The sequence below is a fragment of the Merops nubicus genome, unplaced genomic scaffold, assembly GCF_000691845.1.
Source record: "Merops nubicus isolate BGI_N331 unplaced genomic scaffold, ASM69184v1 Scaffold45678, whole genome shotgun sequence".
In the NCBI taxonomy this organism is placed as follows: Eukaryota; Metazoa; Chordata; class Aves; order Coraciiformes; family Meropidae; genus Merops; species Merops nubicus.
In genome coordinates, this window is record NW_008628525.1 from 1 (window position 1) to 16,357 (window position 16,357).

At 43.5% G+C, this 16,357-nt stretch overlaps 1 protein-coding gene across 1 annotated transcript; it reads left to right on the forward strand.

Annotated features, from left to right (window-relative positions):
- Positions 1–6,647: 6,647 nt before the first annotated feature.
- NDP (Norrie disease (pseudoglioma)) lies at positions 6,648–6,884 on the forward strand (the record flags this gene model as incomplete). Its single annotated transcript, XM_008946667.1, has 1 exon — positions 6,648–6,884. A coding segment is annotated over one exon (237 nt), but the record flags the coding sequence as incomplete, so codon positions are not given.
- Positions 6,885–16,357: the final 9,473 nt, after the last annotated feature.

Sequence of the window (16,357 nt, forward strand, 5' to 3'; positions counted from 1 at the left end):
GCAACCTTCTAGTACCTGAAAGGGGCCCACATGAAGAAAGGGGAGGGACTATTCACATGGGTTTGTAGTGACAGGATGACGGGTAATGGCTTTAAGCTAGAAAAGGGTAGGTTTAGGTTTGTTGTTAGGAAAAAGTTCTTCAGTATGAAGGTGATAGACCACTGGAATAGGTTCCACAGACAGGTGGTGGAGGCCCAATCCCTGTGGACGTTCAAGATCAGGCTATATGAAGCTCTGAGTAGCTTGATGTAGTTGGAGATGTCCCTGCTTATGGCAGGGGGGTTGGACTAGATGACGTTTGGAGGTTCCTTCCAGCCCAGACATTCTGTGATTCTGTGTCTGGGATGTGCTGCTGGATCTGGCAGACTCTTGTACATCTCAGTGTAGCCCTTTCACTCTTTGGCTGCCTTTCTCACTCTGCCGTCACCATCACCATCCTCTGGGTTTTTCTTAAACCTCTGTCTGCCACTGACATCAGAGAGAGAGTTGCTTTTCTGAGGAGAGGAGAGGAGAGGAGAGGAGAAGAGAGGAGAGGAGAAGAGAGGAGAGGAGAGGAGAGGAGGAAAGGAACGGAACTCATTAGCAACTCAATTTCTTTGCAACCCTAATGACAGAGTAAAGCAATCATGCCTCTAGGAACAGGACCGATAGAAATGAGAACACAGAATGCATTGTAATGAGAACCATATTATTTCAAAACTGAGCTTTGAGAAAAAAGCTGTTGACATAAACATTTGTAACTCTGACTGCAAAAATGTCAGTGACTTTTTAAAGTCAAGCCTTTAATGGAGATCGTGTTTGAAAATATTACCACATCTCATGGCTTCCCAAATTCCGCAACAGTTTCAAGAATAGTTGAAGAATACTGCAAGATGTATGGACTTTCTCAAGAAATGGAAAATGAAAACATTTTCCATATAAAGCAATATAATTTTGACATTTCCTAGAAAACTTCTCCTTGTTTGTTAAGTCAAGCTCTTTTTTTTTTTTAAGATCTCAAGAATCTGAATCATCCACATAGACATATAGCTTCTGTTCTGGATCTAGCATATATATCAACATAGACTGATATTAGACATGCTAATGTAAATTAGTTGCAATATCTGTTCCAATATATATTTTGTGATAAATATAAACAACTCAAAAAAAGGAAGGTTCTGCAGGAGTAGCTGTGGGAATAAGCTACCTCGTATTTCCACCAATTTTCCATTGTGAAACTTGGACTGACGATGTCAAGCAGAGACTTTGCCGTTTTTTGGTGTGACACATCGGTTCCACCGAGCCACCCTTTTCCACTCTGTATGATTTCCCTTTCAGTGCAGCACAGAATTACAGAAGTTAAAAATGGCTTCAGAAATTGCAAGACATATTATGTTTGCTGTCCATCTTGGTTAAAAATGGATCATGTCCAATGGAGGACATGCAGAGGCTGCCAATTGTACCCACATGGGAAGTAGTTTTGTTACATTTGGAAACATCCACTCAATGTAATTTAATCATTAAAATCCTTGTGACCTTAGGCAGATGTTGAAAACAGGTTTCCAAAGCCCTTGGAAACATAGTCAATTATAGTAACAAAACGTGTAAAAGAGACACAAAAGAGGGATGGGAAAAGGTTCCAGAGGAACAGTATTTTCATTTGACTTGAAGGAAATGTTTGTATCAGCTCATGAGGTATCGCCTTTCCTGACCATATTGGATTCTGCCTGACCTCTGTCACGGAGACCCACTGATCTTCACTGATGTGCTGGATCACCTTGCTGCTGCAACCAGAGCCTCCTAAACTACAGTACTGGCTGTCACAAGTGCTTCCTCCAGATGTGCCAGAAACGTGCTGCCGCTGGCAGCCTTGCACTAAAGAATCCAGCCCAGAGAGACACGGGTCAGATGAAGAAAGATTTAGCAAATGTTTGAAGACGTTTATTCATGAGGTAGCTCAGGAGATTTTCACTAATGTCTCCTTTGCAGCCAGGCCACAGGTACTGTGTGAAAGTCTGTTCTCATGCATCTCATCCCATCTGCTTTTGGGCTTCACCTTGTGAAGAGTGAGGAAAAGAGAACTACAAACACTATTAATAACAAACTAGCTCACAGCTTCTGAATTTCCAGAACATGGCTCAAATGATCAGAATAAAATATTACCTCAGATTCGCATTGCTCTTCTGTGGCCTTCCAGATACCTATAAGACTGCTGATTTTAAATAAGAAAACTTATTCTTCCCTAGTTGCTCACACATGAGATGCCCGTGGTCCCCACACTGTAACATGCTGTGCTTCTGGATCCAGCATCACAAGGTGACATGCTCAAGATCATGTGTGTGGGACGAGGGAGCCAAGGGGCACACGTATCAGGTTATAAAATACCCACACGTTTTTACTATATATACACCCACTGTATTACTGTGCTATGCCATCATAGCATTACTAATTATTTAGGTGATAATCTCTATTGCTCTACAGTATACAATGCAATAAACAGCTGGTGCGATTGATTAAATGGCAAGGCAAAGCTTTTAAAGTACATGCTATTCCCAGCTCATTTACACACCTGCCATAATCCACTGCTGCTGTTCTGGATTGATGAGGAAGAGGACAAGGTTAAATTTCGCTGAGGACTTCAGGTTAGCCCAGAAGCTCAGAAAGCTATCAAAATGGGAAATCTGAATTCTTTTTATCCTGCAAGTTTGACTTGATACCCATGGTGCTATGCCATTTTAAAAGTTTACATTGTCATCCAAAAACAGGGCATAAATCCCACACTGTAACTTTATGTAGTATGAATACTGACCATACTCTTATGAAAAACTAAGTAATAGGAGAATTTGAGATTAAAATTAGAGTCTCAACAGACTAAAACGTGTTTTTAAAGACAAGGCTTCCTAAGTAAATCTAAATGCAGTTGCACATTGAAGAAATATTGACTGGATTTGCATTAGAAAGCTTGTTGTTTGTAAGAAATGTATTGAGAGACAGATATTGGCACATCAGATAATTCTGTTTTACCATTACACTGGTGCAACTCTTCTGTATTCCTTAATCCTGTTCCTTGGGTGTGGGTTTTTTGTTTGTCTGTCTGTCTGTTTGTTTTTTTTCCCTGGCATTTCTGAAGGTACCTGCCAATACAGGAGCAGATGGGTGCCATAAAAACTCCTTAGGTACCAGAAATGACTAACTGTTCCAGCTCCAGAAGCACTATAAGTCACCTCCACCATACAGTAACACGTGCTGTCTTATTTGGGCTGAAATCACAGAATCATAGACGTGTTGGTTGGATGGGACTCTGGAGGTCCTCTGAAACTCCCTGAAAGCAACTTGGAGCCATTGCATGTCACTCTTTGACACTCCTGAGGAGAGTTTGGCCCCATTGTCTTTGCAACCTCAAAGCAATTGCCAGCTGCCATTGGATTGCTCTTTGCCCTCCTCTTCAGCCAAATGCTTGGGAATAGCCTGTGACAGAGAGTGCACACAGTCTGGTGAACTAATCAAAGTGGGGGACCTAACAAGAGCTGTCCAGACACTGGGAAGGGAACCAACTGTTTTAACTGTCCCAATCTGCTGTTTTTCCTTTACCATATGAAATGTTGGGGTTTGAACCCCGAGCCCCGAATTAAGGTTGACATATGGGTGATTCCCACAGCCCTTCATAAAGAGGTGGTGAGTTTGCCTTATAGCTTCCCCTCAGGGTGCGGCCGGCCCTGCAGGGAGAGCCATAAGGGAAATGAGCCCCAGGGGTCCCACATTGAGTTGACAAAGGTCAGGTGTCTGCTTGGGGATAAAAGCTGGGACCACTTGCAGGGAGTCAGGAGTGTCTGTCTGTGGAGTGCACTCCACAGAGCGTCCTGGTTCAGGGCAGACCTCCTGACTCTCCCTGGAGCTGGACCCCAGTCTGTTTAGACCTTTGCGAACGCGGGCTGATCGGGTGAGAGTCGCCATGTGGTCACCTTTCTCTTATGTATTTAACTTGCTGGTCTGGCTGTTTCCCATGCCAACTATGGGAAACCTCGGTTCACTGTTTGTACCACCTGTTGTGGGCCAAGTCACATCTTTTGTGGGATTGCTGGGGGTGGTGTCATTTATGTACCAGCTGATTGATCTGTTTGTACCCCCGGCAGTCACTCATATCATAACGTTTGTGTCTACAATACAGTCTGCGTATTGGATTCTCTTCCTGCTGGTTGTATCGTTCCTGTTAGGCCTGGTCATTGGCAAAGCACCATACAGGCAGGATTAGATATACTTGTGCATCTACTTCAACACCTGCCTGCCTGTCCTGGTGAATTTTGTTTATCAAGGGGAAAAAAGGGGATCTTCAACTGTCAGCAATGGGGTGCTAGCACTACTGATTTTTCCTTTCCTTACTCTCATTGGTATATGCTAAAAATACTGTTATTAAGGACTTTGACATAGCTGATACATCTAAAGCCAGCGTGTGGCTCAACAGCACATTGAAATTTCCTTCCCGCCATATTATTACTAACAGCTGGAGTGAATTGGCTTATCAATATGCAGCATCACAGGAAGGGGACCATAAATTTATGCTACAAATCATGAAGGATGGCAAATTTGTTAGAGAGCAACAAGAAGCAATCTCTTAATTAAGCCAAGAAACAGGATGGTACCAACTCCAGATCATCAGCACATTATGATGCCTTCCTTGTGATCTGTCTGTGTTGACTGGAAGCACAGTTATCAATATATTAATATGCCTCCAAGCAAACCATTTAGCATGAAAGTACTCTTGGAAGAGTAATTTTTAAGCGCTGTACAATGGATGACCTGTGCCTTTCCCATGGACATAGACAGTACTGTATTTCCTACTTGATACCAGGAATATTATCTCTCTCTTTCTCTCTCATGACTGACTAAAGAGGAAATAAAGCATTTGACACACTTGGTTACAAGACTTGGATATTTGCAGCCAGTTGAGCATGTGTAGTGAAAGAAGCTGAAAAAGGATTAACATTGTAAAATATGTGCTGTCACACATGTAGTTATCCTTTTAGATTGTCTGGAAAAAACATGGAATCTGTGCACAATGGTTAAGATATAGTTTTCTTCCTTGGTTATAGGATAGACTTACAACTGTTTCACTGCCTACTTTCTCATTTTGACCTTTTTTGGATGATACAATAAGATGAATCTGAAATTTGTGCTGGTTAAGCAGAATTAGCTGATATGGACTTAATATTTCATTCCCCATTAAGGTATGAGTTTGTTCAACCTTGTCTATCAATTACCAGTTATCAAGGTGGTAAGAGCTGTTTCTAAGCACATGATTGCCTGAGCTTTAGAAGACACTTTCCATGTTACAGAGCCTGTGAGACTCTATCCATCTCTGCTCAACAAGGGGTCACTGGGGAGTAGACGACTCCCCATGGGCTTGCTCCTGTTACGAAGTTACGTTGTTATAGCCACAGCTCAGATGGTGAACTCAGGAGAAGGATCAGGGAGTCTGCACTGCTTTTGGAAAATCTTATTAGTGAACCCTCATATTTGCCAACAAGTTCGTCTTGTTTACATTTTCAGTGCCTCACGCTATGCAGAACACTGCATTCAGCTCTGGGGTCCCCAGTGTAAGAATGATATGGACCTGCTCAAATGGGTCCAGAGGAGGACCACAAAGATGATCAAGGGGATGGAGCACCTCTCCTGTGAGGACAGGCTGAGAGAGTTGGTGTTGATCAGACTTGAAAAGAGAAGGCTTCAGGGAGACCTTATAGAGACCTTCCAGTACCTGAAAGGGGGACTAGAGGAAAGATGGGGAGTGACTCTTAATCAGGGGGTGTAGTGACAGGTTGAAGGGTAATGGTTTTAAACTGGAAGAAGGTAGATATAAAGAAGAATTTTTTGAATGTGAGGGTGGTGAGACACTGTAACAGGTTGACCAGAGAGGTTGTTGATACCCCCTTCCTGCAAGTGTTCAAGGCCAGGTTGGATGGTGCTTTAAGCAGCCTGGTCTAGTGGAAAGTGTCCCTGCCTATGGCAAGGGGGTTGGAAATAGATGGGTTTTAAGGTCCCTTCCAACACAAACCATTCTAAGATTCTGTGACAACTGCAAATACATATTCAAGATGATCTTTGTAAAAGGTGGGAATTGGAAACTTACTTATTTAGAAGCAATAAACTGAGCATCTTATTTATATTTCTACCTTAAATATTTATATATCTAAGCATTTGAGACATTCAGTGGCACTGAGGACCAGTTCTGCTGGTGTCTAGTATATACGCTCAAAACACTGGAAAATATCCAACCAAAGGATCAGTCTGGTGGATGTTTTAAGGGTCTGTCTGCCACAAATCTGGGGTCAGCAAGTCACTGTTACAGTCACCGTGCCTGGAAAGAAGGACTGGCTGTGATTGTTTGGAGCCCTGAAGGCAGCTTTCAGAAAACCAGGCCCCCTAGTCCTTATTGAAGTTGGCACCTGGGACTCCAGGAGGGAGCTTTGCTTTTCCTCCTGCCCGCGTTACCTCCTCTGCTCTCTCAGGCGCAGCCCAGGAGAAATGCAGTCTGTGGGGCTGGGTGACCTCACCAAGGTGGAGGATGCAGTAAGCAGAGAAAGAGCAGCCAGGCTGGAAGAAGGAACCCGTCCGCTGGCGTTAGCTGTGCGCTGGCAGGCAAGGGGCATACTTCCTAACCCACGTCTTTTTCTTCGCAGATGGTGCTGCTGGCTCGCTGCGAAGGACGCTGCAGCCAGATGTCACGCTCGGAGCCGATGGTTTCCTTCAGCACCGTCCTGAAGCAGCCTTTCCGCTCCACCTGCCACTGCTGCCGGCCCCAGACCTCCAAGCTGAAGGCCATGCGGCTGCGCTGCTCCGGGGGCATGCGGCTCACTGCCACCTACCGCTACATCCTCTCCTGCCACTGCGAGGAGTGCAACTCCTAGGGACCTACCTGCCACAGCAGGGAGGGCACTGGGATGCTGCTGCTGCTGCGGAAGGCTCCTGAGAAGGAATCCAAGGTGAGACCACTGCCCCCAGCATACCACTGCAGCGAGGACAGGACTTACCAGGCTGGAGTGGATCTGAGAGCTGAAGTGTAAAACATCCTGGGGCCCTGGATGCTGCCGGTACTGAAGTGTGGGTTGTGACGCAGACAAAAGCACGAGGACTTGGTTTTAAGAATCCTTTCTTTTTTTCTGAAAGGATATTTTTGTGAGTTTCTTCTTTTTCAGGCTCAGCTCTGACTACAGAGATGTGCTTCTACTTTAGGCCAAGGGCAGCAGGGGAAAGGAAAGGAAGGTCAGCTGGGTGACAGCACTGCACTCTGGAAGCTGGCATCTGGACAGAGTACGGGCATCAGTTCCCACATACAACTCCTTAACCTACCCATTTATTCTCAGTCTCCTGGTTATACTGGCCTTCAGAACAAGCTCTGCTGTTGGCAGGGGTTATCCGTTACTGATCTAGCAGCCAAGTGCTGGATAACTTTGTGGTTTAGCAGAAATTACAAATCACTGAAAAGCGAACTGGATATGAAATGTTGCCCTGGGATTAGCCAGCCCCAGCCAGCTGAAATGATTATTTGCAGTGTGCAGCATCAGTGACTGAGTGACTCTTGAGAAGTGAAAGGTCATGAGACTTATTGTTGCCCTCCAAAAGCCTGGAAATGTGACACATCACTTCTGTCAGAAAAGCCATTATTCAAATGCTAAAAACTAATTGAAGATTAAAATGACACATACTAAACAGAGTCTTTTCTTAACTTGAGTAGGTCTGTTGACGCATAGAGCCAGAGCTATCAAAATAATGACCAAACCTAGGACTTATTTTCATCTATAACTCTTGGGCCATTGAGTGAATACCATTTTGCCTTTTAAAGACAGGCAATTACAAACAAAGGGAGTCACACTGATGTGCCTATAGGAATTTCAAAGCAGAGCCTGAGTCCCAGTGTTATCTACTTGACCACAAAGGCTGTGCTTCAATTTACTTAATTATCTGCTAGCCGGGATCCTGGTAAACTCACCAACCAGCTTGGCATCTGCTCAGGGAAAGGCAAAGCTCTTGGCTAGTCCATACACCCACACATCTTTTGCGTGCACACAAGGATGTAGGAGACTGTGGTGGAGTTAGTGAAAGCCCTGTAGGTGAAGCTGTCCCACAGCCAGGTCAGCAGAGCTGCAGGATCCTGCAGAGCGGGAGCAGCCAGCACTTCTCTGTAAGGAGCAAGTGAGGCCATGAGCTGCTTTCCCCTGTAGAACCACTGCAGAAAGAAATGCCTCAAGGAGCTGAATCAATTGCAGTGATTGACAGGGTGAAATTATCTCAAAATAACACAGGATCCCAAGTTTTGGAATAGTATTTGCACAGAAATTCTGTTGCTCTTCCATTAACAAGGGGCTATGACTGCAAGGAAACAATGTAACAGTTCTTATCTCACATTACAGTTCTTATCTCCTTATGGCAGTATCCCGTCAGTTAGCAATATGTTTGTGATGTTCTTTTAAACCTGGATAAGCAATTTTTTTGATAGAAGTCCTGAAGATGTTGAGAGCATCTTTGCTGTGCAAGGATTCAGAGCCAGGGCACTTTCTATCTCTCAGTAGCAACTGTGTGCACAGTCCCTGCACAACAATGTCTGGCAGGGCCCCATGGTAAGGAGGAGAAGTCCTATCTAAGCCCAGAGTTTGGTCCATCTGTTCAACACCATCCAGTCTGCAGCAAATGTCATACACAGCAGCTTGAGGATGCATGCTGATGTTGCAGGGGATCCCCAAGGTCTGCCAGGGAGGGCAGCCATCCTGTGGTCTACACAGGACTTACTGCAGCTGCTTGAGCAAAGCCAAAATTCTTTGCCAATGCCTCCTCACGTCAAATATGTATGGGATATGAAGGCAGTCAGTAGTGGAAAGTGACGTGGCACAAGTACGTGCAGACATCTGTTAGAGAGATTTGTGACACATGGGAAGAACTGTCCCTGTCTTCCAGAGATGACTTGGAGCTGGCCAGTTCTCAACAACACAGGGCTGCGAGCAAACAAAAGGGTGAAACAAACTGTTAGAAGCTGAGTGGCTCAGGTTGAAATGTCAAAACTGGGAGTGATGAGCCCCAGTGAGCTCATTAGACACCATGCATTGTTTCAGCCCTGTCAGTCATTCTTTTCACATCTGATGCATGGTCTGAACATCAAAGGGTGAGTGCAGGGAGTGTGAGCCAGGCATTATCACCAGACCACTTTATATGAAAGATCAAATGTGCAATTTTTTTCCACTCTCTTCCAACCTCTAGCATCTAAAAATCCCATTAGTCAAAAAAGCACCACCCCCTACTGTTAATTATATATAGAAAATTCCAGCCCTTATCTGAAACATCAGCAATACCTTTGATAACCAAATAACTACACTGCAAAACACGCGTGACCTCTACACGTGGGTATAGAGACTGCTGCACACAAGCAATGCTATGCAGCCATCTAAGGAATGGGGAATGTTTGAAGGGTAACTGCTATATCCAGCATCACCTCCCCCTGGGTCGTGCTGCCACTGGCCTCCTTTGCTGGTGCAAAACGGGATGCAGGGGGGCTGTGACACTGAAATCAGGTGACAGTTTGTGGTGCTCCTACACAGCTGCAAGCAGCTCTGCTGGCTGGCTGGGACATGGCAGAGCAGTGTGGTCCTGATCATGTTTCTCTGGTAAGGAGGGAGGAGGGGTTTGACCAGAGAGCATGCCTGAGCCGATTTAGAAAAAAAAGACAATATTTATAGTGAGAGGAGAGCTTGGCTGGTATTTATTCCCACATCCCCTCGCTAATACAGTGCCATAGCTATAATTGGTCCAATTGGTCTCACAGAAGATATTCATGTTTCAACAAAAGTTTTTATTTCTCCCCTTCTCACACTCCACATTCCTTACACTTCTGCTCAATTCCTCTCATGAAATCATTGCCTTGTGACCACAAAGGCTGTTGCCAGCCATAAATGTTGAGGTGACTTTAACGTTATCCAATTTAACTGTTGAGTTGAATAAATGCATGGAAGGAATATAACAGAAATTATGACGGACAAAACAAAACATACATGTAAATAGCTAGAGCGTGATATTAAAAAAATTAATCAAATTTTCACATTCTCCTTTTGGCTTTGTCAGGCAATCTTCATATTAACATTTAAGGAAAGGAGAGGCTATTCTTCAAAACCAAAAGCCCCAAATTCAGCTATAAGTATATACTGTTATACTTTTTTTTGTCAATATTTCAGGCAAGTACATGCCGAATGAAGTGCACAAGTGCTACTGATGTTAAAATTTAGGAGGTGTATTGGAGGAAAATAAAATGAGGCTTCAGGTAAAAATTACAGGATATGGCTCATGGCAAGAAAGAGCCTAGATGGTGCTTGCAGATGAAATGGTTTCCTGATTTCTTAGCCTGACACCATTCTGGATACGTAAGCTCTGGTTTTCAAGTCAGACTACTATGTAAGTGCTTCTTAAATTGAACAACAGGGAGGGCAACGTCTAGTTGTCCAGATAATGTTGTGGGGTTTTTAATTTGCTAAAGCATCCTCTCACTGGGATTTGAATGAGAAGGCTTGCTCCCTTTTTCCTCTCACTGTACCTCACCTTTCAGACACTGTCTTCCATCACAGAAAGGGTGGTTTAGCTGTGATCATCCTGTGGTTTGCTCAAGATGAAATATCATACAGACTTTTGACTGTCACCATTCTATATCCTCTTTTCTTTTGATTAAGTCTCTGAGTCCACTTTGGCTTACTTTTGAAAGTCACCTGTCCCAGCAGTGGTTGTGTTTTGTTTCATCTGGATTGACTGTACTCATGGAGACCAGAGGGAAATACTAGACCTTTGCTGGTACCCTTTGCTTGTAAGAGAAGCCTTATAAGGCTACTGCATTTTGTGTCTATCAGAAATAATCTGTGATTTGCCAGAACAAAAGAGACCATGACCTAGCAGATTTTAATTCTCCTGCTCCCACCTTCAGCGGGTCTGTTAAGTGTTTAAAGTGGCATAGATGCAAAACCAGTTTGCTGATCAGGCTTTACATGAATCATTAAAATGCAGAACTCGCTGCTTTCTTGGAGATGTTCCACTGACTTACTTTACACCTCACCTTGCCCTCTGAGCTTGGAGAACTTCTATCAGATGAGATCTTGAGCCTGGCTGTCTCCCAACGGCCTTTATCAGGGCTTTTGTAAGCTACTGTTACAGTGCTCATAGCAGTTACAAAGAGGCAAAGCTTGCTGACATCCATGGTACACCACAACCTGTTCTGGGCCTTCATGTGAGCCTTTGTTGAGACCTGTTCACCAAGTCTTTTCAAATATCCCATGATGCCCTGAAATTCAGGCAATTACAGCCAGAATATTTTTGTGAAAAGACACTGCTCTGTGTGTCTAAACTCAGTTCTTAGGACCTGAGGTGAGAAAAGAGATGCCCCTGCGCTTCCTTTTATGGGTGTTTTTTTGATGCCTAGTCCTACATATTTAAAGACAGTGGTTTCTTACTGAATTTGTCTGAAACAGGATTAAACCCTCCATGAAATGCAGTTCTACTTAGCAAGGAATTTTTCCTCTGACTTGAGCCATAAATATTATTGAAAAATCCAAATGCCGTTAGAAAGGTCAGTGTAAGAGGGATGTGTGTGTCTTACTTTCTTTGACTCTGTAGTTATTTAAAATACAAGGGCTTTGGAAAAAGACAGATAGATTATATCCACAGTAACAGTGACTAAGAGCCTTCTAAGATAGATTACATTATAGCTAAGAGGTGTTGAGACAGGTATGCTTAGAAAAGTGCAGCAGGCTGTGTTGGAAAGTAGCGGCCCAGTTACATTCACTGTGTCTATCCCTCTTATTTTACAAGCAAGGGGTCACAGTCTTTTTTTTATGGTTCAAAAGAGTGAGGACAGGTAATCACTAGTCTGCAAACTATCTAAGTAAGCAAGCTAATACACTGAAAATAGTTCTAGGCGTTTCCGTGACATGAAGAAGATGCCTTATGTACATTAAGATACAAAAGGTGAGTTCAGTAATGAGAAGAAGTAATCTTGTTTGGCCTGCACCAAGAATGCGTACTTTAATTTTTTATTTATTTTTTTTTAAATAGTCCATTCAGGAGCAGTCTAGGTAGCAAAAATGTGTGAAAAAAACAAAAGGACATCTGTCATTTATCTGATTCAGAATTAATACTTCCTTTAGATGCTAATCAACAGTAAATCCCATGAAAATGAAATACTTAAAACAGTTAATCACATTCCCAAGTAATCTACATATATTAAACTGATATTTTTCTAGGAAGAATTAAAGAGCAAATCCTGAGTTAGAGTTGTTTTCATTTAATAGCACAATTGCTATTCCAGGCTCTACAGGGATCTCAAGACTTCATAATTTTCCATTCTTTTGAGGCTTTCTTTTCCATTCTTTTGTGGTTTCCTAGACACAAAAACTAATGGAGGTTAGCACTGATGTTGTGTAGTGAAGACAATCACTGTGCAAAATAGAAGATTCACCTAGGTAGCAGCAGTATGTTGTGGGCCAGGATTCATCCTGCCCAGCTCCCAAACCTAAGCACTAGAGACTTTGTCTGGTTTTGCCTCCAAAATGTCTGATATTCCAGGCGAGATGTGGAAGGTCCTCTCCCCTGAAGGCATCAATCCCCAGCTCTGTAACAGATAAGGATAAAACCTGTGTTTGAGTGGAGGGGAGTCTGGAATCAGATTCCACTGTCTTGGTTGAGCACATTTTCCTTTGGAAGCTGTGCAAAAGTGAGGTGGTAAAATCACCAGAAACAGTTGTCAGTAAATGCATTGCAGTCTGAGTGAGGTAAGCACACTCTCAGCACTGGCAATCTCAATTATTGGCATCATTGTATGCCAAAGGTTTTTATGCAGCTGTAAGTTTCCAGGTAGTCCCCATAGGAGAGATAACCTCTGCTGGTCAGGGAGGCTTCTGTCTGAAACTCTGAGGCTGAAAATGTCTCGGGTAGGTGCATTAAAAATTAAATTTGCAGAATTCACACAGATAGTATTGAAAACACATGGAAAGTATTTCAGTTACTGAAATTATGTGATTAATGTCTGTTTTGCTCTTTGAAAATGACACAAATTCGCTTTTGTGTAAGCCAGACATTCACACGTGCAATCAGCCCCATAGCTTTATTAAGGAGCAATTTGGTACTGTTAGAAGCAATAAACCTTGATCTTTTGACTATGTTCCTGTCTATGGGTATATGTAGACACATGCACAAAACAAGGCTCTATTCAGAAACATCTCTCTTCAGCCTCACAACCTTCTACCACACTCTGAGAACCTGGTAACTGGAGAGGAGCTAAGACCTTTCCTAGACCCTCTCCAGTGCTCTCAGAAAGCAGCTATGATTCACCACTTTGTAAGAAGGACAAAATCTAGCATGCAGGTGGCCTGAATCACTTGTCATTCTTCTGAAGTGAGACATCATGGTAGGCACCCAAATTCCCCTAAGTCCCTCAGCTGATTGCTGAAATAGCTCTCTGTGGTTACATCATGGGTTGCTTGTTGGAGCCAAATAAATATTCCGGACATAAAGTTCTGTTGCTCCTTCTATAAAAGGGATCAAAGTGGTTCCATATGAAGCTGCATGTCTATATTTACTCTTGCATCTGTGTTTTTTTATAGGTCTCTTACTTTTTAAATTGCAGATCTTCCCAACTCTTGTTTTGATCCCTTTAGAGTATTGACAGACTATTGCAATTTCAACAAAAGTGTATGGTGTTTAGAAATCGTGCCATTCCTCATGTCTGGAATTATATTTTAAAATGTCATTCTTTTCCACAGACTGTAACTGGGGAAAAAAATACATCAGGAGATTAAATGCAGCAGAGGATGCTTGGGAGAACTCAGACACCACATTCTACACTTTGATGAAATGACAGAAAGGGATTTTCTTTAGCTGAAGAGATCTCATAACTAATACTTAATTGAATAAACATTAAATGAATTCTGAGTGATATTTTTAAAATGTATTCTGTATTGACTTAACTCTATTTTCATTCACACAGAAGGAGAGCAGTCAGTAACTTCAGTGAGAACAAACCCTGGCCAGCACCGCAGAGCCTCCTGCCCGAGGGTAATTGGGGAGGCAAGTAGGGAAGGCAGGGGGAAGGATCCCGTTCTGTGATGCACCTGCTCAGGACATTGGCAGTCCTCAGCATCAGATGTTCACAAGTCAGCTGTCCTTAACAGGAAAATTCAGAATTATGTGCATTTAAGTTCTCTTCACCCTTTTTGCCTGTCTTGCTCCTCCTTACCCACACTGCAACTCTAACACATGGAAACAATTGAGCTCCTGGGATACGACTGCTAATGTCAGACACATCTCCACATTGTCACATACAGAAATTGTCCAAACGTTCCTTGTAACTGGGAATGGGATGTTGGAAGAAGAAACCTGTGACCTGCTACATCATGACTGTGCAGACTTAAAACCAATTCTAATTTTATGTAAGATGGATATGTTCAAATCTTACCACTCCAGGGACTAGAGTTATTAGTGCCTCACTCATTTCAGTCCCTTTCGAGTGCAAGAGTGTCCCTACACTGGAAGAAACCATTCCTGTGTTCCCAAATTTCTCCCATGTTGTTTCTTTTCTTATATTTGCTGCTGCCTTTAAGGCCTTGAGCAATGAGGAGCTGGTAGCTATCTTCCTCTGTACTCTCCAATTTGGAAACAGCCTCAAGGTGGAAATGTATGCATCAGTCTCCCCTATAACTGAAGACATCTCTCTCCTCTCTTAAATCTTGTTTCAAAGATTGAGTGGTGTGCTAATTCTGGCTTTTCATCTGTAGGCACTGCAAACTCCAGAACATTGGGACTATTTCACGACCTGATGTTGGAAACTCACTACTAAAACTAAACTTTAGGGTTACTAAAACTTTGTGGGTTTTTTTTCCCCTTAAACTGTAATGATAGCTACCTGTACATGTGTACGTGTACACACACAGAAAGCCAGGGAGGGTGAGATTATGCTTACTGTAGGATGGGAAAAGATATAGTTTCTGGCCTTGACTTGGGTAATCACAGCTTTGTGGGAAATCATTTATATCTAAGTCTTTCAACAAGATATAAGAGAAACAGAGAGAGACACAGACCAATCTACTTTTATATATTTGTAAATGTATTTTAATGTATTTAAACCTCAATAGTGCTCAACAGATGTCAGAGAAAATAAGTGCATGAATGACCTTGAACACAGTGACGCAAAAGGTGATAAACAGAAAATGATGCTGGGTCAGCAGCACACCGGCTGCAAAGGAGGCAAAGACCATTACTGACTGCGCCTACCGTTTGCTGAGTAACCTACATTTTTCTTGGTGGAGCTCAGCGTGAGGCTCAGGCATGACGAAATCCCTGCAGATCCTTCCTCCCTTCCTGGGAGAGAGCTGGGACTGGAGCTGGGCCTTTAGGTGGAGCTCCCGTACCGCCGCTCCCGGGAAAGGCTGCGCTGCAGCGCCTGCTGGACACCGCTGACCTGGCCTAGCCCTGCAAGGAAAGAGCAGAGCTCGTCTCCTGATTTGCACAGCTCATCTTAACAGCCAGGTTCCCCACAAGCTGAAAAATCGTTTCTTTAGAAAGCTGTTTGAAGATGAATTTTTTCTTGCATATGCAGTGTTGACTAGTGTGTACCTGACATAAGGCTACTACCAGATCCATCTTGACCAAACTATGTTACCAGCACTGGAGGCGTTTTGTGCACCTGGCTACCCTTTCAGGATGAGTATGGTATCAGACTCCTGATATGTGTATGTCCACAGACAGAGACGCTCCCTTCAGGTCTACCTCCCATCCCTGCCTAAAATGTTCCGCTCCAGAATGAGACATAGTATGGCCCAGGAGCATGGGAGAGCAGATGCATCTGGCACATTTTGCTGCGTGGCTGCAGAAGTCTGTGCTGGGCTGTGGAATGGGGAAAGCAGTGTGGAGCTGTGTGACTGGGAGGAGGGCCATTGCACAAGTGAAGTGCAGCAGAAAGCACAAAGAATCAGGCTTCTGGGCAAATTTTGTGCTCAGGAAGGGAAATCTGCCAGACCTGCATCTGCTGCAGTGTGTGGTTCTCAGTTCTTCCCATCCCTTCTATGAGATCTGGCAAGGTGGAGAATGGGCAGAAATAAGTGGAAGAAAAACCCCGAATCACATGAAAGGGCTTGCATTTTTGTCTAACAAAGCCAGGCTTGTTAAAAGCTGTGTCCATTTCACAGTGCAAAGGTGATACCAGGCATGACAAGCACGGGCTGTGTCAGATCAGGAGGATGAAGAACCTGAGTGTCCTGGAGAGCACCAGGTTAGCTCTAGACAGAAGAGGACCGGAATAGTCCCTAAACCTAAAAAAAACCCAAAACAACCATGATATCATAGAATCATAGAATCATTT